We start from the raw sequence: 27,906 nt of genomic DNA, 5'->3' as shown, positions 1-27,906 counted from the left end.
GGTTGTAAAATAAACGTTATAGTGTGTTGCGCCTTACGCAAACTGTTCGTTACTTGATTTGTTACATAATAAAGTCCATTATGATGTTATATTGGGTAGGCTACTGTTCTTTGGAAAACGTAAAATCAAGTCGCTTTTATATGTTCTGACTTCGGTGCGTGCCACGGTTTATGTGTTCTGACTTTGGGGTGCGTGCCATGGTTTTTGTGTTCTGACTTTGGGGTGCGTGTCATGGTTTTTGTGTTCTGACTTTGGGGTGCGTGTCATGGTTTTTGTGTTCTGACTTTGGGGTGCGTGTCATGGTTTTTGTGTTCTGACTTTGGTGTGCGTGTCATGGTTTTTGTGTTCTGACTTTTGGGTGCGTGTCACGGTTTTTGTGTTCTGACTTTGGGGTGCGTGTCACGGTTTTTGTGTTCTGACTTTGGGGTGCGTGTCACGGTTTTTGTGTTCTGACTTTGGGGTGCGTGTCACGGTTTTTGTGTTCTGACTTTGGTGTGTGTCATGGTTTTTGTGTTCTGACTTTGGGGTGTGTCACAAGATTTGCGTGTGTCACGAGTTTTGTGTTTTGCACTTCTGGGCCACCGTATTTATTTGCAGGTTTACACGTTTACGAATAAGAAAAATCAAAAACGATCGTTATATGTTGTTGGGCATCTTGACATTTTCTGCAAAAGTTTTTACAAGTAAAATGATTTCATCTCATCAGCAACTTTAGTTACTTCGCTTTTATCGTACTTTCCTTCAGCAGTTGGTGGAAAAATTCTGAAACGAGAAAAGGAATTTGCGTTTGAGAAAACAATATGTCTCGTGTTGGTAATATAGAAAAAATAACAATGAAAAACGGTACGTTTTAAAGCCATTTTTGCACTTAACGTGTTCGCCAGTGGCCTTTATGCCGTTACACCCGATTTGCATAGCTAGCATTTCACTAATGGTGACTTTTTCCAACAGAAGGTAGCAAACTTACTTGTTAATAATTAACTTTGCTCCTTCTTTTCGTAGTTCATCTTTACGAGCATGGTAGACAGAAACTCTTTCTTCTTCACTCAGCTGTTTGCTGATTTCTTTAAACAAATCTTTCAGGATATTATGTTCGTTAAAAACCGCTTGCAGCTTTCCACTACATCCATTATCAAGTGCCAATTTGACAAGGGAGGTTGTTGGGAAGTGTTTTAAATGTTTGTGAACTTTCCAATGTCTCACGTGACACTTTGCTATCTCGAACACAACTCCCCAAAACAATCGACGATATTTTGGTTCCAAACTGGCCATCTTCTTTTTTATGTATATCTCATATTGCTCAGATAATGTGGAGCGAAAATTTTCAAGTGTTTGTGAATCGTAGTCGACAAACTCAGGGTTCGTTTGGCGCTTGGAACATGTTTTGTCATCGAATGCTCTTGCAAACAAACCTTTATCTTTATCTGATTCACCCAAAGCACTACGTGTTTCACACCAGCAATAACTGTGAAGTACAGTCAGTGAATTATCTGGTTTGTTGTTGACGAGAAACACGAAACAATTTCCATCTTTCATCAACTCTTCGTTGTTTGTGAGTGATATCAACATTCGAAGAATTTGTTTTCCGTTGAAATCACCAATCTCAATTTTGTAATATTGAAAATGTGAAAAAGAAAATATTGCTCCTTTATCTAGAAACAATTTAAACCTTTTTTCCAGTTCGTTACGAAACGTTCCTTCAAAGTCTGAAAATTTTTGTGGATCTACAGAACCTTGATCATCAACTTCAACAGTGAAATTTAATATAGCAATCACGTTTTCAAAGGGCCAACTCATTCTGTAACTTGCTTTTCCGTTATTAAAGTTATATGTTTCCAATGTCTGCCTCAGGTATAATGGTCAACATACAGGTGTAGAAACGTTGTGCTCCGTGCGATTAAGCTAAAATGGGACAACAGCTGAATTGGTCCATTAAACCCAAACATACCTTACAACTGTTTTCAATAAGTACAAGGCCAATTACGCGACACGCATATCGACATAAACAGTTAAATTATATATGATTGACATATTACCTTAACTAACTACGTAACATGACGTTACAGTTGTGCGTGACAACCACATCAAGACCTTTCTCTTACCGAAGGAGTTTTCCCATTAATTTTCAATAGGATCCAGTTCTCTGACGTTTTGTTTTTGCCTTTCATGGTTTTAGGAATATTGCAGCTTTAATGCGCCTTTCAAAATTTGAAAATCTTTTTTGGACCTTACGAATTCTCTGTCACCAATGTTAATATAAACGTTGAACAAATCAAGCACGTTTTTTTAACAACAGACAAACTAATTCTGAAAAAATTGTGTTGCTGTAAAGTAATGCCCCAAGTAAAATCCAGGATTATGTGCTTAGTATACAGCTAGCAACACCCCCTTGGTCTAGTTGGCCAGTTAAAGGGAAAGTTGTTTTTTCCAATCAGATTGCTTATGTCAATTATGCGGTATTTAAGATTCTTTAACATTGATCTATCTTCGTCTAATGTCTATCATTCTTCTTGTCCAACTTGTTTCGACACGGCCTAATAAAATAGCATGCGGCTCTAAACCTTTAAGTTTGGTTTAAATTACGGTAATACAGTGTTTATTATTTTAGGTACCTTTCATAGGCGGAACTGTTCAGCAAACGAGTTTGAAATTGTTTCTTCTCTAAGCCCAACTTACATCGAATGCTGCAATGTAGCTCTATACCAGTGGTTCTTAACCTTTTTCCTTGCTGCGCCCCATTTTAATCACCAACCAATTTTCGCACCCACTGTGTTTTTGTATTTACATAGAATATACCTAATCAACTTTCTCATACACCTTGGGGGGTGCGTGCACCCCTGGTTAAGAGCTCCTGCTCTATAGAGTCTCATACACTAAAAGATTAACTTAATATGTTTGCTTTGTTCTGGTAAACGTCATTTACCCATCTGTAGTTAGGTTTAACCCCCATTTGGATCATTTATTCCCACTAACGAGAATTGCGTTTTCGTCATTTGTGGGGGGGGGGTGTCCACTATTACAATGTTTTGGATTTTTTAACGGGTTATAAAAAAACGTTAAATTTGAACTGATTTCACCTGAGTTTGTTAAAGAGAGTGTACGTCATACTTAAATAACTAATTTAAAATAGACAACTTTGTTGGTATCAAAACAATTCATCTTCCAAGCACGCATCGTATGGTTTTTCGGTTCACAACGTTATTTTTGTTGCACTGCTAACTTGAATAGCAGTTTTGTGTGCTTATAATTTAGAAGTTCCATGGAGCTAACTCTTATACTTAAATGCATGAAAGAAAATTAGGAGCCTGATTTGTGTGAATTAACCCTTTGTGTTTAAATTAGGACCAATAAATTGATTGAATTTCGCTTGGTGTCGTCACGCATCAGTGATTCTTTTATGTGAGACGTCACAACAGTACGCGACGAGCATCTCATGAAAACTTTACTCACACCGATGGGGTATTCCCTTTCGGGTGACGTTAAAGTAATTCTCAATGTGAAATTATATTTGTTGAAGTATTTGGTCTAAAACTGCTGCAACTTTATTACTTTTTTACTTATTGATTCGCTACAAATTTGGTTTGTTCCGCTTTTGGCTTTAACATAGACATTTCAATTGTCAAAAAATATGTTTTATTTAGCACAAAAGCGTTACATTTATCTACAGTATAAATGTGTCGTATTTACACACACAATTCTACACCAACATTAATATATAGATCGTTACAAGATTATTCATTAGCTATAATTCGCAATAAGAGGAAGAATTTAACTGCAACGTAATCTTTAATAGCACAAAATGTTCGTACAATATTTGATATCTCATTCATAAAATTTCTTCATCTCATCAGAAACTTGTCTCACTTTTTCACCATCATATTTTCCTTCAGCATTCGGTGGAAAAATCCTGTGATAAACAGAAAAGTTTAGAGTTTAGACCAGGGAGTCGAACCGGAACTGAACCCGAACCCGCGAACCGGTTTGAGCGATTAATTTCATTAAACCCGAACCGAACCAGAACCGCTAATTACGATTTTCTGAAAACCCGAACCGGAGTTGAACCGCATATTTTGTTGGGCGTTGGACCCGAACCGGAGCCGAACCAGTAAAAAATGCAGTTTGTTTAATATTTTGTGATTTTGTTCAAAACAGCGCACTGAAGAATACGAGATATAACACTTATAGGGCGTGTCAAAAATAACAGTGTACCAGCAAAATTCTTTTGGAGTTTGTTAAGGTCGGGTAGATGATGGGTAGAATTAAATTAAAATAAATAAAAATTTAAACCGGTTTAAAAACCGCAAACCAGTTGGCACCGGATAATTTGCCCAAACCGGAACAAAACCCGAACCCGAAAATATATACTTTTAAAAACCCGAACCGAACCCGAACCCCTAAAAACAAAACCAAGTGAACCCGAAACGAACCTGAACCCATATGACAAGCGGTTCCACTCCCTGGCTTAGACAAACCATACTCAATGTGATTTGTTTCTCCGATTGTGCCCTTCTTATTCTTGAACTTACTTGTCAATGATGACCTTTGCCCCCTCCGAACGTAGTCTGGCTTTTATGCTGTGGACTTCCGCAACATGTTCTTCTTTACAACTTGTTTGACTCGTATGGGACGAAATATCCAAATTGTGATCGTTAAAAACCGCCTGCAACTTTCCACTACCTTCATTATCAAGTGCTAATTTGATAAGAGAAGAGGTTGGAAAGTTTTTTAAATATTTGTGTACTTTCCAGTTGATCACGTGACACTTTGCTATTTCGAACAAAACTCCCCAAAACAGTCGACGATACTTTGGTTGCAGGTTGGCCATCTTCTGATTCATGTACATTTCATAATGCTGAGATAAATTGGAGCGAAATATTTGATCGTTTATGAATCTAACCTGACATATTTTTGAGGGTTATTTTGCCGTTTCTCGCATGTTTTGTCATCAAACGCTCTCACCCAATTGCCCCTTTCTTGTTTTGGATAAAACAAAACGGTGGTTAATTCGAACCAGTAAATCGTGATTTCGCACAAATATCAATTGCGTAACGGCGTATTGTTAACACCAGTCATTTTGAAATTGATCTCAATTGTGACCTTTGTAACACAGGTGAAAATCATACAAGTAACTTTAGTTTCGCTTCACAGGAACTAATGGCAGAGGTAACTTTAAACTCATGTCATGCGATTGCCAAGCTTGCGTAATGATTTTCAAAATAACTGGAAACGTGGCTTAGCATATGTTGCAATTGCATAAACACTCTGCTTCTTATAAAAAGTTTAGCATTTACCATAGGTATTGTGATGTGAAGTGAAACACGGTGATCAATATTCTGTCTAAATAAACAAGCTATATTGGGTGAAAACCAGTTAATTCGCATTAAATGTAGACATTTAATGTTTAATGTGTAATATACCTTAAGTGTGTAGTAGGGTGACAGGTAGGGCTATTAAATAAAAAAATGACACTTCACAGTGAAATATTCCACAAATGGTACTTTAAAATTCAATTCAGACATTGTTTTTTAATTCCTTCCAACTAATGGTATAGGGGCAGTTGCGTAAAGGGTGGGTGTACAGGGTGATGCACAACAATCGACACACTAGTCCACCTTACATCAATCTCAAAACCTTTCAGTTGGTTTGGTGTGCGTCCGGTAAGTGTGATGTCACATCGATGCGTGAACGACAAAACGCAAGAACACCTTCCTCACGTTAAGGGGGAATTCCCTTGCTTTTCTGATTTATTTCGTCTCGTATTCCACACAATGTACGCTAAATGCATGAAGTTTATGAATTGTTTCAACTACTTTCTCGCATGGTTGCATACCATTTTTAAGACTATATCATTTTTGATGCAATAAGACCTTTAGAGGGGAAAATCGTTTGGTTTTGCTGCCTTTGCAACTAAATATTGTGTAACATGTTTTCAGTTTTAGATTAATACTCAACACAGATTTTACGTCGAAATTCTGGACAATTGTAACTTGCTTGACGCCAATAGACTGACAACCGCTATACATTTATTATTTACAGATTTACACGTTTAGGAACAAAATGAATCGATAAAGATCAACATATGTTCTTGAGCATTTTGACATTTTCTGCAAACGTTTTCACAAGTAAAATGATTTCATCTCATCAGCAACTTTTGTCACTTCACTTTTATCGTACTTTCCTTCAGCAGTTGGTGGAAAAATTCTGAAATGAGAAAAGGAATTTGCGTTTACGAAAACAATATGTCTCATCAAGTTTGTAGAGCTCTTCTGGCAAATGTAATTTTATTCCGACGTTTCGACGTCCTATACAGGTCGTCTTCATCAGGGTGAATAACACTGAATGCGACTAGTACAATGCACGATAAACAAAGGAAAAAAGAATGAACCGCAAGCAAGTCACAACGCAACGAAAACACCGCGCGATAACAAATGATTGGGCCTCTAATCTCAATATGCCTCATGTAATAAATGCTACATTCTAACGCCATTTTTTAACCTAACGTGTGTGTCAGTTACCTTTATGCTGTTACAGCCGATTTGCAGAGTTAGCATTTTACTAATTGTGACTTTTTGCAACAGAAGGTAACAAACTTACTTGTCAATAATTAACTTTGCTCCTTCTTTTCGTAGTTCATCTTTACGAGCATGGTAGACAGAAAGTCTTTCTTCTTCACTAAGTTGTTTGCTGATTTCTTTAAACAAATCTTTCATAATATCATGTTCGTTAAAAACAGCCTGCAACTTTCCACTGCATCCATTATCAATTGCCAACTTGATAAGAGAAGCAGTTGGAAAGGTTTTTAAATGTTTGTAAGCATCCCAGTGTCGGATATAGCACTTGGCAATTTCGAACATAATTCCGAAAAACAACCGACGATATTGTGGTTGCAAATCCGCCATTTTTGTTGACAAAAAGTTGTTGTATTGCTTTGATAAAGTTGAACAAAACTTTTCGATTGTTTGTTTGTCTAAACCAAGATATCTTGGATTTCTGCGTTGTAGGATGCATGCCTTTTCATCAAATGCCTTAGACCAGTTTCCTCGTTCCTCTTCGTTCTCTGCAACGGCACCTCTTGTTTCAATGCAATATTTTGCGAATACAATAACTGCATGTTCTCCGACATCGTTTACACAGCACACAAAACAATTTCCGTCTTTCATCAACTCCTCGTTGTTTGTTAGTGATATCAACATTCGAAGAATTTGTTTTCCGTTTAACTCGCCAATTTCAATTTTGTAATATTCAAAATTGAAAAGTTGTGTCACTTTTCCTTTTTTTAGGTAGTGCTGTAGTTTTCCTTCCAGAAACTGCCTAAATTGTCCCTCAAAGTTGGGCATCTCCTGAATTTTCGGAAAATCGTTGTCGTCTACTTCAACAGTGATGCTTAGCAGGTCAAGGACTTCTTCAAATGATAAACTCATTTTTACGTGTCAGTGTGGTTTGATTAGGTAATGTCTACAAATTTTGGATTTCACTTACCCTAAACTTAAACGTTTGGTGTGATTTAAGGCTGTCAAATAATTTGATAGGTTAATCAATATCCCAAAACGCGACAATCCTGGGTTGGATTGAAAAGCCAACTACTTTACAAAACAGTGCTTTTGTATTGCTGACAGATTTCAGCTTACTTAAGCTGGTAAAAGCTATTTTTGTTAAGAGTACCGATCTCAATTTAGTAATATTGGACAATTGCAAAAAACCTTCTTCTTTGATTTGAAAATGTGCAAATTTTCTCTTGGTCGTCTTGAAATGTCTCGTGACATTCCATTAAACCTGCGCTTAACCTACAGAATCTTGATCACCAATATTTATGCTTTACATGTCAATCACATTTTGAAACGACAACGTTATTTTACAAACTTAACTCTTTTGTCTTTTTTTGTTTCTTTCTCAAATTTTGGTACAGTACTTTGTTCAACTGACTCTGCTCGTTCCAAACATTCAGAATGAGTTACTTCTCCACAGCCGCTACGGTAATTTCGCTTGCTGGTTTGTTGCCTAGCTTGCAGCTCTACAGTTGTCTCGTGCCTTTTACGCTTCGTTAAATTGTTTTGCTTTGGTAAACAGGAACTATTTTCGTGTAACCGCACTTAAAGACCGAGTCACACGGTACGTTTACTGAGGTAAACAGAATTCGTTTTTAGGCAACCTATAGCCCGAAATGTATTTGCAATGGGCTATTACTTCAAGTCTTATCTGTTTAAATTTAATTTTGAAACTAATACTTTGGTGTTTAAGTGCACGTCACTATTTTTAATGCCCTCCTAACTTGAATACACGGCTCTATTTTTGATGCCCTCTTAACTTGAATTGCAGTTAAGTGCACATCGGAAAGTTTTTATTAGATGAACGGGAGTGTATTGAAATAGTGTTGAAAATTGGAACTACTAAGCTAATTGATTTTTGCTTGATGTCGCCACACGTCAGCAATTTTGTCATGCGTGACACCGCAGTCGTGCGTGACAGCCCAGAGTTGTGGTGGATAGTTAATCCTTTTATTGACCTGTCTCGAAGTTACTTTTCGTTAATTTCACGTTTTTGAAAGCGTGGCATCAAAAGAATTGAATTGAAAGCGGGTTTGATTTGGGCCTGACTTCATACTTAACCTTGATTTTGCCGCAAGTTGCGTGGACTTGAACCGGATCCGATCCAAAAGTAGACAAATGCTTAATGACTGCAGCCACCTGTAATCTCACATAGCGCAATGTATAGCTAAGAATTACGATGGTTAACACTGGATAATAGATATTTGTGCCTGAATGGTAAAGTTATAAAACAAAACTTTTCCTGGGGCCTAGCCAAGAATCGTAACGCTCTACACTTTGATTATAGGCCTAAAGGATAATCTCTTTCCTGATAGCCTACTACACAACAACCCTTAAGGAATGACTAGGGTTATCAGCCTTTCGAGCAATTGCTTCCAGGAGACCTTACTGCGTAACAACTGCCTGAAGGGACAACCAGGGTTGAAGTAATTAACGTGGGCGATGCGGAGAAGTGTTGCAAAAAGTCGAATGTGGTAATGCCTCCACTATGACAGGTTACTGTGCAGGTATAAAGGTTTTTAAGTCGAGTTTGTGAAATTCACATATGCGGTCATTTTGCAAGGTAAAGAAGATTATATTAGTAAAGCTTTAGGTTCGATAAAAGAAATCGGGAATATCACATTCGATCGTGTGTGTAACAGGAACAACAAACGCATTTTACCATCTGAACTAGAGGTAAGATGCCTTAAAATGTATAAGAGTAGAGAAATGAGAAAGTTTATCTTGTGTAATTATGCCTACTTGATGTTCATGGCGTTTTATGTTTTCATTAACTGATATTGCGGTAACTGTAAGTGTGTATACTCCTGCCCGTAAAAAAGTTTGAAAGTGTTTCTAAGTAGTTCGTGTTATATCGTTGCAAACGGTAATCCTACTTGACTGAAAGACTATTTACCGTTTTTTCAAGATCTAATAGTAAAAACGAACTGTTTATGTGTGGTGTAACATTTGCATGTTATGCCCACCAATTTCCTTTCAAACGGAAACCGCTTTGCAAATTTCGATCATATCCCGCTATTCGTAGGAACCTAACCGTGCATTATTATCATATTTGCAACACTAAACTTTTCCAATCAACAATTTTTCAGCTGTAAATTGTCACTCATTTTTGATGCTTTACATTTCCACTATTGCGATGCGGAAAAAGACGGAACCATGTGTATAGTGCGACGTCGTGACAAATATGAAGGGTATAATGTTGTACAAAAGCGTGCATTGAGATGCTGTAGCTGATGTTTAAATCGAATACGTTGATCTACATTTGCTTATATTTATGTGTGTACCCAAAAATACATTTAGTTTGTGTCTTGAAACATTTTAAAATACATAACTTGTAAGATAAAAGTGAAGGAAAGGCATTTTAAACTCCTAAATACCAGGCAAATTCGAGCAACAACTAGCTCCAGATCACACAGCCTCTAAATGGAAATAATATTTTTTCGGATAAGCTATTACTGTTTTTAATTAAACTTTTAAAGGGCGTAACATTGTGACTTTTTTGTAGAGTTATTTCATCTCATTAACAACTCGTCTCATATTTTCACCATTGTATTTTTTTCTTCAGCGTGGGATGGTAAACTCTTATGACGGAAAAACATGAACTAATTTCTGCCGGTACGTGTTCCACAGTTTGAGTAGCACTGAACTATTCTATAAAGCTAATTACTTACCCGAAAACATTATGGAAAACACACTTACGGTCTAAGTTATTGAAATAAGTTTGTTTTGAATTTAAAACACAAAATGATTAAGTATCGCATGGTGTCGATACACATCAGTGGTTTTGTTGTGTGTGACGCCATAACAGAGCGTGACAAGCACACCACATGAAAACTTTATTTACACTGATGGGGAATTCCCTTTTATGTGAAGTTAAGAGTAATTCTTGACATGAGATAATATTTGTGAAAGTATTTGATCTGAAACTGCTGCAACGTTTTCGGTTTTAACTTTTTGGATTCCTACAGAATTTCCTGTTTTGTTTTTGTCCTTAATATAGTCATTTTAATCAATTAAAATATGCTTTATTTTCCACAGAAGCATTACATTTATCTACAATACAAATGTAACGAAATGTCATTTATACACACCTTCACATGCAAATTCACCACCAACATTTCTAAAATTACATAATGATTATTCATTACCTATAAAGCGGAAATACAAAAAGAATTTAAGTGCAGCGTAATCTTAAACAGAAAAAATTTTCACACAGTGTTTGAAATCTCATTCATAAAATTTCTTTATTTCATCAGCAACTTGTCTCACTTTTTTACCATCATATTTTCCTTCAGCATTCGGTGGAAAAATCCTGTGACAAACAGAAAAGTTTGGACAAACCAAACTGTCAATGCTATTTGTTTTACTTATTGTGCCCTTAAAATTCTTTAACTTACTTTTCAATGATAACCTTTGCCCCCTCTAAACGTAGTCTGGCTTTTTCCTTGTGGACATTTGCAATTTGTTCTTCTCTGTTCCTTGTTTGTCTCATAATGGATGAAATATCCAAATTGTGGTCGTTAAAAACCGCCTGCAACTTTCCACTACCTTCATTATCAATTGCTAATTTGATAAGGGAGGCTGTTGGAAAGTTTTTTAAATGTGTGTGAACTTTCCAATTTCTCACGTAACACTTTGCAATCTCGAACAAAACTCCCCAAAACAATCGACGATATTTTGGTTCCAAATTGGACATCCTCTGTTGCATGTATATGTCATATTGCTCTGGTAATGTGGAGCGAAACTTTTCAAGTGTTTGTGAATCGTAGCCGACCAAGTTTGGGTAAATTTGACGCTTGGAACACCTCTTGTCATCAAATGCTCTTGCAAACAAACCTCTTTCGTCTCCCGATTCAGCCAAAGCACCTCGTGCTTCGAAACAATAACTGTGAAGCGCAGTCAGTGAGGTATCTGGTTTGTTGTTAACAAGAAACACGAAACAATTCCCAGGTTTCATCAACTCTTCGTTGTTTGTGAGTGAAATCAACATTCGAAGAACATGTTTTCCGTTAAGATCAGCAATTTCAATCTTGTAATATTGAAGACTTGCAAATGAAAACATTTGTCCTTGGTTTTGAAAATATAGAATTCTTGATTCGAGGTCTTCTCGGAATAATCCTTGAAAATTTGAAAACCCTTTTGGATCCACAGAATCATGATCACCAACGTCAATGGTTATGTTTAACAAGGCAAGCACGTTTTCAAAAGACAAACTCATCGTCTTAATTCGATTTTTTCTGTTTGTAATGTTTTGCAGACAACCAACAACCTCAAGTAATCGGTTAAAAACTATCTTATGAACATAAACTAGATGCAAATCATATGCGATAAAAGTGTATGAGCCAATTTATACTAAACGTTTACTCACATACAATATAGCCAATATCGTTGTAATGGAACAACATAAATATAGTGCCCTGTATTGCAATTAAGAGACTACGTAAGCTACAGCCCCCTATCTATTTTGCAGGGTGCAAGAACACGCGATATTATATTTGGAGGCCTTTTCCTCAGTTAATTTGTTTGTTTCCAAATTATACTTTAACAACGTGACACTAGGTAAATATCTAAACCACATAAAAAAACCTTTTAAGTCTACCAATCGGTCATTGGTTAGCAAACATTAATTTAAACTTCAACGGGTTTGTTTGCTGACGAATTGAAATAATTTACGATGTCTGCATATCCAAAAAAAAAAATTGTAACTACCAACTTTCACGTTTTTACTTTAGTTCAGTTCAGGTTTCCGATATCTGCCTCTTAATGCTCAACACACAGATGTGGAGGAGCGTTGTGCTCCCTGTTGCTTAAGTTAAAATCGGACACAAGCTGTATCGGTCCAATAAACCCAAACACAGTACAAGTCCAATTACACGACACGCATATCGACACGAACAGTTAAACTAACAGTTTGTATCACCGGAACAGAGTTTTGGCGTTACTATATCATGTGGTATACTTTATCCTTATCACCAACTTCAATGGTTATGGTAAACAAAGCAAGCACGATTTAAAACGACCCATTCTGCAAACATAACTCTTTTGTCTGTTTTTCTAATTTTGCTGCTGTATTTAAAGTTCGAATTTATGTAACTGATTTATTGCCTCCTCACAATGAGTTTCGTCTCCACAGGTGCTAATGTTAGGCACACAAGCCAATAACGTAACCGACTTGTCTCAAATAGTGACGGTGTTTTTTTTTATGGTCGTGGCGCACAAACGCAATTTTACAGCCGCTTATTGTTAACATAAGTCATGCTGAAAAAAATTCATATGGGTTCTGTGTAACAGGGGTTCAATCATGCATGTCACTCTGGTATACATGACCCCACACACTAGTGACTCTGGTATACATGACTTCACAATCGTGCGTGACAACCCAACCGCATAAAAACCTGACTCTTGCTGAAGGTTTTTTTTCCTTTTGGTTAAAATGGAAGCCAGTTTTCTGACGCGAGATTTTTTTCTTTCGTGGTTCTTTGTTGAGACTGCGACCTTTTTGCGAATTTATTCAACTGATTTATTGCCTTCTCACAATGAGTTCCTTTTCTGCAGGTACTAAGGTTTAGCACACAAACCAGTACCACACCTGTCCTGTCTCAAACAGTGACGGTGTTGCTTTGTTGGTTGTGGGGCACAAACACCATTTTTATAGCGGTGTATTGTTACCATTAGTTATGCTGAAAATGATTTGTTTTGTGACCTTTGTAACAGAGGGGAAAATCACATAAGTAACGTTTGTTCGCTTCACAGAACTTAATGGCACAGGTAGAATAAAAATATCTCGCGATCAACCCCAATAGTTTATAAGGTTCGCTTTTTGCTCAAAGTACTGTTCGCAAGGTAACAGTTTAACTGCAAATCATCGTTGGGATTTTATTAAAGGTACAAAGTGTTTAAAAAAATATGTATAAGTATATTTAGAATCAATTGATTGAGAAGCATCTGACCCTTTTGTTTTGTTACTCAAAACTTTGTTTTAAGGTACAAGTTGATTTTGTGTCGCTTGGTGTCGCCACAGAACAGAGCGCCATGTAAGTGTGACGTCATATCGATGTGTGAACGACGAAACGCAACAAAACCGTACTCACTACAATGGGGAATTCCCTTGCGGTTGTATTTGATTTCGCTCATCAAATAAAAATAATTTATTATGTGACCCTTGCTCCTCAATCAAAAGTTTTAATTGCCGTTTAGCAATGTGCGCAACATATGACTAAAAGTTAAAGTTTAGAAAGGCTAATATCTACAATGTTATATGCTGCTATATACACTAATAAGAAACAGCAAAAGCGATCACAATGTTCGTATTTGATGTTTCATTCATAAATTTTTTATCTCATCAGCTGCTTGTTTTACTTTTTTCACCATCATATTTTGCTATAACGGGAGAGAAAAATCCTAAGACAAAAATAAAACTTTGTTTAAACACTTTAATGCAAATTCAGACAGTGACGGGCGCAAATACTGTTCATATAGCGGCGTATTGTCATGCTGAATTTTTAGTCATTGCTGAAAATTAGTCATTAGTCATGCTGAAAATAATTCATATGGGTCCTGTGTAACAGGGGTTCAATCTATGGTTCAAATATACATGACGTCATACACCAGTGACTCTGGTATGCATGACGTCACAGTGGTGCGTGACAACCCAACCACATAAACCCTTACTCTTACTGATTCGGTATAGCGCCTTCAATGGGCCTGGCGTACTGTGATTTACTTTTACTGAAGGTTTTTTTTTCTTTTTGGTTGAAATGGAAGACAGTGTTCTGACGTGAGGTTTTGTTTCGTACGTAATTCTTTGTTCGAGACTACAGCGGCCTTTTTGCGTCACATCTTTGTCCTAATTTGTTGTTACTTTGATCCAAAACCTCTACTTTTCTTTTTCAACTGGTCCACTCAACAGAGATTTACGCAACAGTTTTTATATAAAACAAGGGCGTGTTTTATTTGCCTTGAACGGTAGGTCTATTTACAATGCAGGTTTTGTGTATTTGCACACAAGCACAAGTAGAAGCGGTATTTAAGCTGAGTCAAAAGAGCAGAAATGAAATAAACAATGTCATGAACTAGTGAATTAGCAAACCAATGAAGGTTAAACAAGGAATGGAAGTTCACAGTTGGAATAAATATAAGACGCCATTAAAAGATTAAACACATGTACGTGCATTCTGTCACACACATTTTGATGATGAGCTGTGAGGTAACTGATTGGCTAAACTATGGCGTTATCTTGAACACTAAAATGTTAGAAGGCAACACATCGCTTTTCTTCTTTAGCATACAGCAGCAATTAATTATTTATATATTTTCTGTTAAGTCACAATTCGTGATATCCATGAATCTCATGATTATTTGCTGCAGCAACTCCAGGGGTTTAAATTCGTGGCCTATTCATAAAATCTCTTTATCATGTCTGCAGCCTTTTTCACTTCTTCACCATCGTATTTACCTTCAGCGTTTGGTGGAAAAATCCTATAAAAGACAGAACGAGTTTCAGAAATAATAGACCATTGGTGTTTATAACATTTTTACTTTTTGTAAAAGTTTGACTTACCAATCAATAATCTCTTTTGCTCCTTCTCTGCGCCATTCGGCTTTCTGTTGTTGAATTTTAGTAACTTGTTCCTGTCTATCGGTAGTTTCTTCATAAATAAAAGTAATATCCAAAAAATGGTGGTTAAAAACTGCCTGCAACTTTCCACTACATCCGTTATCAATCGCTAATTTAATTAGAGACGACCTAGGAAAGTCTTTCAAGTGTTCGTCGACCAGCCAACTTTTCACGTGACACTTTGCTATTTCAAATGCAATTCCAAAAAACAATCGACGATATTTTGGTTGCAGATCGGCCATGTTTTTCTCCATGTATTGTGATTATTGCTCAGGCAAAGTGGAACGAAATTCTTTAATAGTTTTGTCATCCAACCCAATGTAACGTGAGTCGTTCAGTTTCTCCTGGCATGTTTTGTCATCGAAAGCTCTTGGCCAACTACCCTTATCTTCATCCGACAGCCAAAACGGTCCGTAGTTCAATCCAATATCCGTAAAGCAGATTTAAACTTATGCCATGCGATCGCCACAATGATTTCCAAAATAACTAGCGATGTGGCTTAGCATAAGTTGCTATTGTACATACACAGCGGACTATCGTGAAACAAATTGTACATTCACTGAAGATATTGTGATGTAAAGTGAAATACGGTGATGTATATTCTGCTTAAATATTCATACTATATGGGGTGAAAAACGTTTGTGTCGCTTGGTGTCGCCACACAGCAGTGCGTCCGGTAAGTGTGACGTCACATCCAAGCGTGAACGACAAAACGCAAGAAAACCTTTCTCACGTTAAGGGGGAATTCCCTTGATGTTCTGGTTCGTCTCGTACTGGCGAAATGCTCACCGTTTATAAATTGTTTGAATTACTTTCTCACATGGTTGCATATCATTTTAGGACTATATGTTTTTTGATGCCATAAAATCATTAAAGGGTAAAATCGTAACTTAACGTTCATCAAATTTGGTTTGGCTGTTTTTGTAACTAAATATTGTGTAACATCTCTTCGGTTTAGGATTAATACTCAACACAGATTTTATGTCGAAATTCTGGACAATTGTAACTTGCTTGACGCCAATAGACTGACAATTGCTATACATTATTTATTTACAGATTTCCTCATTTAAGAACAAAATGAATCGTACAAGATCAATATACGTTCTCGGGCTTCTTGACATTTTCTGCAAAAGTTTTTACACGTAAAATGATCTCATCTGATCAGCAACTTTCCTTACTTCACTTTTATCGTACTTTCCTTCAGCAGTTGGTGGGAAAATTCTGAAATGAGAAAGGGAATTTGCTTTTGCGAAAACTATATGTCTCACGTTGGTAATATATAAAAAAAACAATGAAAAAAAGGTACGTTTTAAAGCCATTTTTGCACTTAACGTGTGCGCCAGTTACCTTTATGCCGTTGCACCCGATTTGCATTGCTAGCATTTTACTAATGGTGACATTTTCCAACAGAAGGTAGCAAACTTACTTGTCAATAATTAACTTTGCTCCTTGTTTTCGTAGTTCATCTTTACGAGCATGGTAGACAGAAAGTCTTTCTTTTTCACTAAGCTGTTGACTGATTTCTTTAAACAAACCTTTTATGATATCATGGTCGTTAAACACGGCCTGCAACTTTCCACTACATCCATTATCAATTGCCAATTTGATAAGGGAAGCCGTTGGAAAGTTTTTCAAATGTTTGTAAACTTCCCAATACCTCACATGACACTTTGCAATTTCAAACACAACTCCGAAAAACAACCGGCGATATTTTGGTTTTATATTGGCAATTTTTTGCTTCATATAATTCACATATTGCTCAGATAATGTGGAGCGAAACTCTTTGATGGCCTGGTTGTCATATCCAAAGGAAAAAGGATATTTCTGCCTCTCCTGTCGTGTTTTGTCATCAAAGGCTCGAGTCCAATTTCCTCTATCATTATCCGATCCAGAAGTAGCTCGTGGTTCAAACCAATAACTGTGAAACACAGTCAGTGAAGTATCTGGTTCGTTGTTGACAAGAAACACGAAGCAGTTTCCAGGTTTCATCAACTCTTCGTTGTTTGTGAGTGATATCAACATTCGAAAAAGTTGTTTTCCATTCAAATCACCAATCCCAATTTTGTAATATTGTAAGTTTTCAAATGAAAACGTACGTCCCTGACTTTGAAAGTACGACATTCTTCTTTCAAGATGGTCTCGAAATGTTCCTTTAAAATCTGAAAATCTTTGTGGACTGACAGAATCTTGATCACCAACTTTAATGGTTATGTTTAATAAATCAAGCACGTTTTCAAACGACAAACTCATTCTGCAATCTTAACTCTCTTCTCCGTTTCCAAATGTTTGTACTGTCTTTAAAGTTCGAATTTATTTAAGTGATTTTTTATGATACCTCACATTTATAATGAGTTCCATATCCAGAGGTGCCAAGGTTCAAGCGCACAAAACAACACCGAAACTGTCGCGTCACGCATCACGTAGCGTCAACGTCGTTTTTTGTTATCGTCAGGGACAAATGCCAAGCATACAGCTGCGCACTGTTAACATCAGTCATGCTGAAAATGATCGCATTTGTGACCCTTGTAACTAGTGATGGGACGGGTACCCGGTACTCGGTACTCGGTATCGACGGTATCGAACGATTTTAGTGGTATCGATACTCGTACTCGGTATCGAAATATTTTGTTTCAGTTTTTGATACCAACGTGTGAGTACCTAAGGCCGATTTACATCATAAGAATACGGGCAACTTTATGCCAATATTTGCCTCGGACAACACAAAATCGGGAAAAGTTCCGCCAGGTTACCGACTTTCTTTTGCAATCGTATGGATGGAGAATTATGGAAATTACATTTTTCTGCATGTGTGTGTACATGCCTGTACCCCGGTCATGGCAGATAAACTAGCCAGTGATATACAACTAAGTACAACACTGTACTTAAGTACTCGGTATCGAAGGTATATACATGTGGTATTCGTACTCGGTATCGGTACGCGCTTCAAAACCTGGTTTCGTCCCATCACTACTGAAAATATGTTATACATGACGTCATACACCAGTCACACTGGTGTGCATGACGTCACAATCGTGCGTGACAACCCAACCACATAAAAATCTTACTCTTACTGAAGGTTTGTTTTTCCTTTGGTTAAAATGGAAGCCAGTGTTCTGACGCGAAGTTTTTTTCGTTCTTTACATGTTTGTCGTAATTTATTGTTGCTTCAATCAAAAAGTTCTACTTTCCTTTTCCAACTGGTTCCCTTTAGCAGAGATTTACACTGACGTTTTATTTATACAAAGGCGTGTTTTATTTGCCCTGAACGACAAGCCTATTTACAATGCAAGTTCTGTTTATTTTCTCACACGTACGGACGTACATACACACAACTACAAGACTAATTAGAACCAGTAATTAAACTTATTCAACAAAGAGGGCAAAAAATGAAATAAACAAAGTGGCGAACTAATGGTCAGCAAACGAAGAAAGGCTGGAAAGAGGAGTGAAAGTTTACAGCTGAAATACACGGGTCATTGCAAAGATCAAACGCACAAACGGATTCTGTCACACACATTTTGATGGTAAATCGCTTTGGCCTTGAATATCTAAAAATTTGTGTTTTTAATTTTGTGTTTAAGTGTTGTTTTTTTCGCTAGTTACATACACGATGCTCATGTCTTTTCGCTACAGTTCAACTCATATTGGTTTAAACTCGTGGTCTATTCGTAAAATCTCTTTATCTTGTCAGCAGCCTTTTTTACTTCTTCACCATCGTATTTTCCTTCAGCATTGGGTGGAAAAATCCTATGGCAGACAAAACTAGTTACAGAAATAATCAACTATTGGGGTTAATTTTCTATTTTGCTGTGTATAAAAGATTGACTTACCAAACAATAATCTCTTTTGCTCCTTCTCTGCGCCATTCGGCTTTCTGTTGTTGAATTTTAGTAATTTGTTCCTGTCTATCGGTAGTTGTTTTACGAATAAAAGAAACATGTAAAAAATGGTGGTTAAACACCGCCTGCAACTTTCCACTGCATCCGTTATCAATCGCTAACTTAATGAGAGACGACCTGGGAAAGTCCTTCAAGTGTTCGTAAACCAGCCAATGTTTCACGTGACACTTTGCTATTTCGAATGCAATTCCAAAAAACAATCGACGATATTTTGGTTGCAAATCGGCCATGTTTTGCTCCATGTATTTTGAATATTCCTCAGGCAAAGTTGAACGAAACTCTTTAATAGTTTTGTCATCCAACCCAATATAACGTAAGTCGTTCAGCTTCTCCTGGCATGTTTTGTCATCAAAAGCTCTTGGCCAACTGCCCTTATCTGGATCGGACTTAGCCAAAACGGTTCGTAGCTCAATCCAATATCTGCAAAGCACAGTCAGGGCAATTTCTGGTTCGTTGTTGGTAAGAAACACAAATCAATTTCCATCTTTTATCAACTCTTCGTTGTTTGTAAGTGTTATCAACCTTCGAAGAACTTGTTTTCCATTAAGATCACCAATCTCAAGTTTGTAAAATTGTAATTTTTCAAAAGAAATCTCTCTTCCCTCGCTTCGAAAGTATAAAACTCTTCCCTGAAGATATTCTCGAAATGCTCCTTTAAAATCTGAAAATCTTTGTGGGTCTATAAAATCTTGATCACAAACTTCAATTGTTATGTTTAACAAATCAAGCACGTTTTGAAACGACAAACTCATTCTCGAACTTAACTCTTTTTGTCTGTTTCCAGATTTTGGTACTGTAATAAAGTTTGAATTTTTTCAATTGCTTGGAATGACACCTCACTTTCACAATGTGTTCCTTCTCCACAGTTTCTAAGGTTGAGCACACAAACCAACACCGTAACTTACTTTTCACGTATCAAATATCGTTTGCACGTTTTGATTTCGAACAAATATCAATTGCGTAACGGCGTATTGTTAACACCAGTCATTTTGTAAATGACCTTTGGAACAGAGGTGAAAATCAAACAAGTAACTTCAGTTTCTCTTGGCAGAAACTAATGGCACAGGTAGATTTAAACTTATGCCATGCGATCGCCACAATGATTTCCAAAATAACTAGCAATGTGGCTTAGCATAAATTGCTATTGTACATACACAGCGGACTATCGTGAAACAAATTGTACATTCACTGAAGATATTGTGATGTAAAGTGAAATACGGTGATGTATATTCTGCTTAAATATTCATACTGTACGGGGTGAAAAACGTTTGTGTCGCTTGGTGTCGCCACACAGCAGTGCGTCCGGTAAGTGTGACGTCACATCCAAGCGTGAACGACAAAACGCAAGAAAACCTTTCTCACGTTAAGGGGGAATTCCCTTGCTGTTCTGGTTCGTTTCGTCTCGTACTCAACACGATGTACGCGAAATGCTCACCGTTTATACATTGTTTGAATTACTTTCTCACATGGTTGCATATCATTTTAGGACTATATGTTTTTTGATGCCATAAAATCATTAAAGGGTAAAATCGTAAGCTAACGTTCATCAAATTTGGTTTTGCTGTTTTTGTAACTAAATATTGTGTAACATCTCTTCGGTTTAGGATTAATACTCAACACAGATTTTATGTCGAAATTCTGGACAATTGTAACTTGCTTGACGCCAATAGACTGACAATTGCTATACATTTATTATTTACAGATTTCCTCATTTAAGAACAAAATGAATCGTACAAGATCAATATACGTTCTCGGGCTTCTTGACATTTTCTGCAAAAGTTTTTACAAGTAAAATGATCTCATCTGATCAGCAACTTTCGTTATTTCACTTTTATCGTACTTTCCTTCAGCAGTTGGTGGGAAAATTCTGAAACGAGAAAGGGAATTTGCTTTGGCGAAAACTATATGTCTCACGTTGGTAATATATTAAAAAAACAATGAAAAAAAGGTACGTTTTAAAGCCATTTTTGCACTTAACGTGTGCGCCAGTTACCTTTATGCCGTTGCACCCGATTTGCATTGCTAGCATTTTACTAATGGTGACATTTTCCAACAGAAGGTAGCAAACTTACTTGTCAATAATTAACTTTGCTCCTTGTTTTCGTAGTTCATCTTTACGAGCATGGTAGACAGAAAGTCTTTCTTTTTCACTAAGCTGTTGACTGATTTCTTTAAACAAACCTTTTATGATATCATGGTCGTTAAACACGGCCTGCAACTTTCCACTACATCCATTATCAATCGCTAATTTAATTAGAGACGACCTAGGAAAGTCCTTTAAGTGTTCGTAGACCAGCCAATTTTTCACGTGACACTTTGCTATTTCGAATACAATTCCAAAAAACAATCGACGATATTTCGGTTGCAGATCGGCCATGTTTTGCTCCATGTATTTTATATATTCCTCTGGCAAAGTGGAACGAAGCTTTTTAATAGTTTTGTCATCCAAGCCAATATAACGTGGGTTATTTTGCCTTTTCTGACATAATTTGTCATCAAAAGCTTTAAACCAATTTCCTTTTTCTTTATCCGTTTCAGTCAAAGTGCCTCGTAGCTCAATCCAATATCTGCAAAGCACAGTCATTGCAGTATCTGGTTCGTTGTTGGTAAGAAACACGAAGCAATTTTCATCTTTTATCAACTCTTTGTTGTTTAAAAGTGATATCAACATTCGAAGAACTTGTTTTCCATTCAGATCAGCAATCTCAATTTTGTAATATTGTAAATTTTCAAAAGAAATCTTTCTTCCCTCGTTTTGAAAGTACAAAACTTTTTCCTTAAGATATTCTCGAAATGCTCCGTTAAAATCTGAAAATCTTTGTTGATCTATAGAATCTTGATCACAAACTTCAATTGTTATGTTTAACAAATCAAGCACGTTTTGAAACGACAAACTCATTCTCGAACTTAACTCTTTTTGCCTGTTTTCAAATTTTGGTACTGTACTTAAAGGTAGAATTTATTCAACTGCTTTTAATCATAAAAGACAATTATAAAAGTAACTTCAGTTTCGCTTGACAGAAACTGGTGGTACAGGTAGCATCTTTGTAACACGATCACCACACTTGCGTAATGGTTTCAAAAAATAGAAAGGTGGCTTAGCATATGCTGCTATTGCATAAACTGTATGGCTTATTATAAAGTGAAACACGGCTATTTAGCAGAATTAATATTCTGCTTAAATAAACAAGCTATAAGGGGTGCAAATCTCAATAAAATCATACATTATTAAATGCTTATTCTACTTTAGAATGTTAGCGGGTAAACAGGTAGGGCTACAAGATGAAACTCAGTAAGTGACGCTTTGTAGTGGCTTAGTCTATAAATTGTACGATTCCTTTAAAATTTAGATAGCCTGGGGGGTAAAGGGTGGGTGTGTAGGTGGTAGGTAATGCACAACATTCGACACACAACCCAACATCAATCAAAACCATGCATTGGTTTTGTGTCGCTTGGTTTCGCCATACGGTAGTGCGTCCTGTAAGTGTGACGTCACATCGATGCTTGAACAAAGAAACACAAAGAAACCTTTCTCACATTAAGGGGGAATTCCCTTGCGGCTCTGATTTATTTCGTCTCGTATTCCACACAATGTACGCTAAATGCATGAAGTTTATGAATTGTTTCAACTACTTTCTCGCATGGTTGCATACCATCTTTAAGACTATATCATTTTTGATGCAATAAAACCTTTGGAGGGGAAAATCGTTTGGTTTTGCTGCCTATGCAAGTAAACATTGCGTAACATGTTCTCGGGTTAGGATTAATACTCAGCACAGATGTTACGTCGAAATTCCGGACAATTGTAACTTGCTTCCCCCAATAGACTGACAATTGCTATACATTATTTATTTACAGATTTACACATTTAGGAACAGAATTAATCGAAAAACATCAATATACGTTCTTGGGCATCTTGTTTTCACAAGTAAAATGATTTCATCTCATCAGCAACTTTTGTTACTTTACTTTTATCGTACTTTCCTTCAGCAGTTGGTGGGAAAATTCTGAAACGAGAAAGGAAATGTTCGTTTGCGAAAACAATATGTCTCATCAAGTTTGTAGAGCTCTTCTGGCAAATGTAATTTTATTCCGACGTTTCGACGTCCTATACAGGTCGTATTCATCAGGGTAAATAACACTGAATGCGACTAGTACAGTGCACGATAAAAAAAGGGAAAAGGAAGGAACCGCAAGCACGTCACAACGCAACGAAAACACCGCGCGATAACAAATGATTGGGCCTCTAATCTCAATATGTCTCATGTAAAAAATGCTACATTCTAACGTCATTTTTTAACCTAACGTGTGTGTCAGTTACCTTTATGCTGTTACAGCCGATTTGCAGAGTTAGCATTTTACTAATTGTGACTTTTTGCAACAGAAGGTAACAAACTTACTTGTCAATAATTAACTTTGCTCCTTCTTTTCGTAGTTCATCTTTACGAGCATGGTAGACAGAAAGTCTTTCTTCTTCACTAAGCTGTTTGCTGATTTCTTTAAACAAATCTTTCATGATATCATGTTCGTTAAAAACAGCCTGCAACTTTCCACTACATCCATTATCAATTGCCAACTTGATAAGAGAAGCAGTTGGAAAGGTTTTTAAATGTTTGTAAGCATCCCAATGTCTGATATAGCACTTTGCAATTTCGAACACAACTCCGAAAAACAACCGACGATATTGTGGTTGCAAATCCGCCATTTTTGTTGACAAAAAGCTGTTGTATTGCTTTGATAAAGTTGAACAAAACTGTTTGATTGTTTGTTTGTCTAAACCAAGATATCTTGGATTTCTGCGTTGTAGGATGCATGCTTTTTCATCAAATGCCTTAGACCAGTTTCCTCGCTCTTCTTCGTTCTCTGCAACGGCACCTCTTGATTCAATGCAATATTTTGAGAATACAATAACTGAATTTTCTCCGACATCGTTTACACAGCACACGAAACAATTTCCGTCTTTCATCAACTCCTCGTTGTTTGTTAGTGATATCAACATTCGAAGAATTTGTTTTCCGTTTAACTCGCCAATTTCAATTTTGTAATATTCAAAATTGAAAAGTTGTGTCACTTTTCCTTTTTTTAGGTAGTGCTGTAGTTTTCCTTCCAGAAACTGCCTAAATTGTCCCTCAAAGTTGGGCATCTCCTGAATTTTCGGAAAATCGTTGTCGTCTACTTCAACAGTGATGCTTAGCAGGTCAAGGACTTCTTCAAATGATAAACTCATTTTTACGTGTCAGTGTGGTTTGATTAGGTAATGTCTACAAATTTTGGATTTCACTTACCCTAAACTTAAACGTTTGGTGTGATTTAAGGCTGTCAAATAATGAACTATTTTGACTATAAACTTCAAGTTACATTTGGTAGGTTAATCAATGTCCCAAAACGCGACAATCCTGGGTTGGATTGAAAAGCCAACTACTTTACAAAACAGTGTGTTTGTATTGCTGACAGATTTCAGCTTACTTAAGCTGGTAAAAGCTATTTTTGTTAAGAGTACCGATCTTAATTTAGTAATATTGGACAATTGCAAAAAACCTTCTTCTTTGATTTGAAAATGTGCAAATTTTCTCTGGATCGTCTTGAAATGTCTCGTGACAATCTATTAAACCTGGTTAACCTACAGAATCTTGATCACCAATATTTATGCTGATATTGCGGTAACTGTAAGTGTGTATACTCCTGCCCGTAAAAAAGTTTAAAAGTGGTTCTAAGTAGTTCGTGTTATATCGTTGCAAATACCCTACTTTTACCGACTGAAAGACTATTTACCGTTTTTTTCAAGATCTAATAGTAAAAACGAACTGTTTATGTGTGGTGTAACATTTGCATGCTATGCCCACCAATTTCCTTTCAAACGGAAACCGCGTTGCAAATTTCGATCATATCTCGCTATTCGTAGGAACCTAACCGTGCATTATTATCATATTTGCAACACTAAACTTTTCCAATCAACAATTTTTCAGCTGTAAATTGTCACTCATTTTTAATGCTTGACATTTCCACAAATACGATGCGGAAAAAGACGGAACCATGTGTATAGTGCGACGTCATGACAAATATGAGAGGTATGATGTTGTACATAAGCGTGTAATTAAATTTAAATAGAGATGCAGTAGCTGATGTTTAAATCGAATACGTTGATCTACATTTGCTTTAATATTTTTGTGTACCCCAAAACACATTTAGCTTGTGCCCTGAAACATTTCAAAATACATAACTTGGAAGATAAAAGTGAAGGAAAGGCATTTTAAACTCCTAAATACCAGGCAAATTCTTTCACCATTGTATTTTTCCTCAGCGTGGGATGGTAAACTTTTATGAAGGAAAATATTTTCACCATTTGTATTTTTTTCTTCAGCGTGGGATGGTAAACTCTTATGACGGAAAAACATGGACTAATTTCTGCCGGTACGTGTTCCACAGTTTGAGTAGCACTGATCTATTCTATAAAGCTAATTACTTACCCGAAAACATTATGGAAAACACACTTACGGTCTAAGTTATTGAAATAAGTTTGTTTTGAATTTAAAACACAAACTGATTAAGTATCGCATGGTGTCGATACACATCAGTGACTTTGTTGTGTGTGACGCCATAACAGAGCGTGACAAGCACACCACATGAAAACTTTATTTACACTTGTGGGGAATTCCCTTTTATGTGAAGTTAAGAGTAATTCTCGACATGAGATAATATTTGTGAAAGTATTTGATCTGAAACTGCTGCAACGTTTTCGGTTTTAACTTTTTGGATTCCTCAAGAATTGCCTGTTTTGTTTTTGTCCTTAATATAGTCATTTTAATCAACTAAAATATGCTTTATTTTCCACAGAAGCATTACATTTATCTACAATACAAATGTAACGAAATGTCTTTTATACACACATTCACATGCAAATTCATCACCAACATTTCTAAAATTACATAATTACAAGATTATTCATTACCTATAAAGCGGAAATACAAAACGAATTTAAGTGCAGCGTAATCTTAAACAGGAAAATTTTTTACACAGTGTTTGAAATCTCATTCATAAAATTTCTTTATCTCATCTGCAACTTGTCTCACTTTTTTACCATCATATTTTCCTTCAGCATTGGGTAGAAAAACCCTGTGATTACAAACAGAAAAGTTTTAACACACTAAACTGTCAATGTGATTTGTTTCACTTATTGTGCCCTTCAAATTATTTAACTTACATGTCAATGATGATCTTTGCACCCTCTAAACGTAATCTGGCTTTTTCTTTGTGGACGTTTGTAATTTGTTCTTGTCTGTTCCCTGGTTGTCTCATAATGGATGAAATATCCAAATTGTGGTCGTTAAAAACTGTCTGCAACTTTCCACTACATCCATTATCAATTGCTAACTTGATAAGGGAAGCGGTTGGAAAGTGTTTCAAATGTTCGTAAACTTTCTAAAACCTCACATGACACTTTGCTATTTCGAACACAATTCCCAAAAACAATCGACGATATTTTGGTCCCGAATCGATCATCCTCTGCTTCATGTATATCTCATATTGCTCAGGTAATGTGGAGCGAAATTTTTCAAGTGTTTGTGAATCGTAGCCGACAAAGTTTGGGTACATTTGACGCTTGAAACACGTTTTGTCATCAAATGCTCTTGCAAACAAACTTCTTTCGTGTCCAGATTCAGCCGAAACACCTCGTGCTTGGAAACAATACCTATGAAGCACAGTCAGTGAAGTATCTGGTTCGTTGTTTACAAGAAACACGAAACAGTTTCCATCTTTCATCAACTCTTCGTTGTTTGTAAGTGATATCAACATTCGAAGAACTTGTTTTCCGTTTCGATCACCAATCTCAATTTTGTAATATTCTAGTTTTTCAAATGAAAACATTTGTCCTTCGTTTTGAAAGTACGGAATTCTTGATTCGAGGTCTTCTCGGAATAATCCTTGAAAATTTGAAAACTTCTTTAGATCCACAGAATCTTGAACACCAACTTCAAGTGTTATGTTTAACAAGGCAAGCACGTTTTCAAACGACAAACTCATTGTGTTAATTCGTTTTTTTCTGTTTGTAATATTTTACAGACAACCAACAACCTCAAGCAATCGGTTAAAAACGATCTTATGAACATAAACTAGATGCAAATCATCTGCGATAAAAGTGTTTAAGCCAAGTTATGCTAAACGTTCACTCACATACAACATAGCGAATATCATTGTAATGCAGTGGTTCCCAAACTTGTTTCTTTTAAGGCGCATTTTAGAAAAAACAAAAATTATTTGGCGCACTTCGAACATTTGAATACTTTTTTTAGCTGACAAAGGCACTAACTATGAGGTCATAAAGCCGCTATACAGGTCACTTTCATAGTTAAATAGCCTAGTTGAACATCTCAGAGACGTGGAGCATGTTGGCCTAGTTGTCTAAGCACCTGGTACTACTACTCTACTTAATTGATTATAATTTCAATATTTTTTGCGGCACACCTAATGACATCTGGCGGCACACCAGTGTGCCGCGGCGCATAGTTTGGGAAGGACAACATAAATATAGTGCCCTGAATTGCAATTAAGAGACTGCGTTAACTATAGCCTCCTCTTTAGTTTGCAGGATGCAAAAACACGCGATATTATACTTGGAGGGCTTTTCCGAACTTATTTTGTTTGTTTCCAAATTAACTTTAACAACAAGACACTGCGCAAATATCTAAACCACAGAAAAACCTTTCAAGTTCCGTAATCGGACATTGGATAGCAAACATTAATTTAATTTAAACTTAAGCAGGTTTGTTTGTTGACAAATAATATTAAATGTCTGCATATCCAAACTTTTTTCTGGGATGTTTAAAAACCTGTATTAAGCTGTATT

General features: G+C 36.4%; 2 protein-coding genes across 2 annotated transcripts; both read right to left on the bottom strand.

Moving 5' to 3' along the window:
• Nucleotides 1–16,202: 16,202 nt before the first annotated feature.
• On the bottom strand, nt 16,203–17,412 carry LOC145232830 (uncharacterized). The gene is made up of 2 exons (XM_080097506.1): nt 16,589–17,412; nt 16,203–16,383 (listed from the first exon to the last, which is right to left on the bottom strand). The coding sequence occupies exons 1-2, from the start codon at nt 17,410–17,412 to the stop codon at nt 16,299–16,301; spliced, it is 909 nt and encodes a 302-aa protein (XP_079953632.1). The 3' UTR covers nt 16,203–16,298.
• Nucleotides 17,413–22,983: 5,571 nt separating this feature from the next.
• On the bottom strand, nt 22,984–24,288 carry LOC145232829 (uncharacterized). The gene is made up of 2 exons (XM_080097505.1): nt 23,462–24,288; nt 22,984–23,068 (listed from the first exon to the last, which is right to left on the bottom strand). The coding sequence occupies exons 1-2, from the start codon at nt 24,286–24,288 to the stop codon at nt 22,984–22,986; spliced, it is 912 nt and encodes a 303-aa protein (XP_079953631.1).
• Between the last annotated feature and the right edge of the window lie 3,618 nt (nt 24,289–27,906).

This window comes from Phallusia mammillata, chromosome 6 (assembly GCF_965637545.1).
Source record: "Phallusia mammillata chromosome 6, kaPhaMamm4.hap1.1, whole genome shotgun sequence".
In the NCBI taxonomy this organism is placed as follows: domain Eukaryota; kingdom Metazoa; phylum Chordata; class Ascidiacea; order Phlebobranchia; family Ascidiidae; genus Phallusia; species Phallusia mammillata.
The sequence above is the reverse complement of the archived record's forward strand: the minus strand, read 5'-3'. Positions and strand labels throughout refer to the sequence as shown.

What these genes read in the sequence shown, in the direction of transcription:
- LOC145232830 (XM_080097506.1), bottom strand. Translation starts at nt 17,412, where the DNA reads ATGAGTTTGTCGTTTGAAAACGTGCTTGATTTATTAAACATAACCATT. An exon ending in GCAAAGTTAATTATTGACAA is followed by an intron (nt 16,384 to 16,588) that starts GTAAGTTTGCTA and finishes TTCTCATTTCAG; the next exon opens with AATTTTCCCACCAACTGCTG.
- LOC145232829 (XM_080097505.1), bottom strand. Translation starts at nt 24,288, where the DNA reads ATGAGTTTATCATTTGAAGAAGTCCTTGACCTGCTAAGCATCACTGTT. An exon ending in GCAAAGTTAATTATTGACAA is followed by an intron (nt 23,069 to 23,461) that starts GTAAGTTTGTTA and finishes TTCTCGTTTCAG; the next exon opens with AATTTTCCCACCAACTGCTG.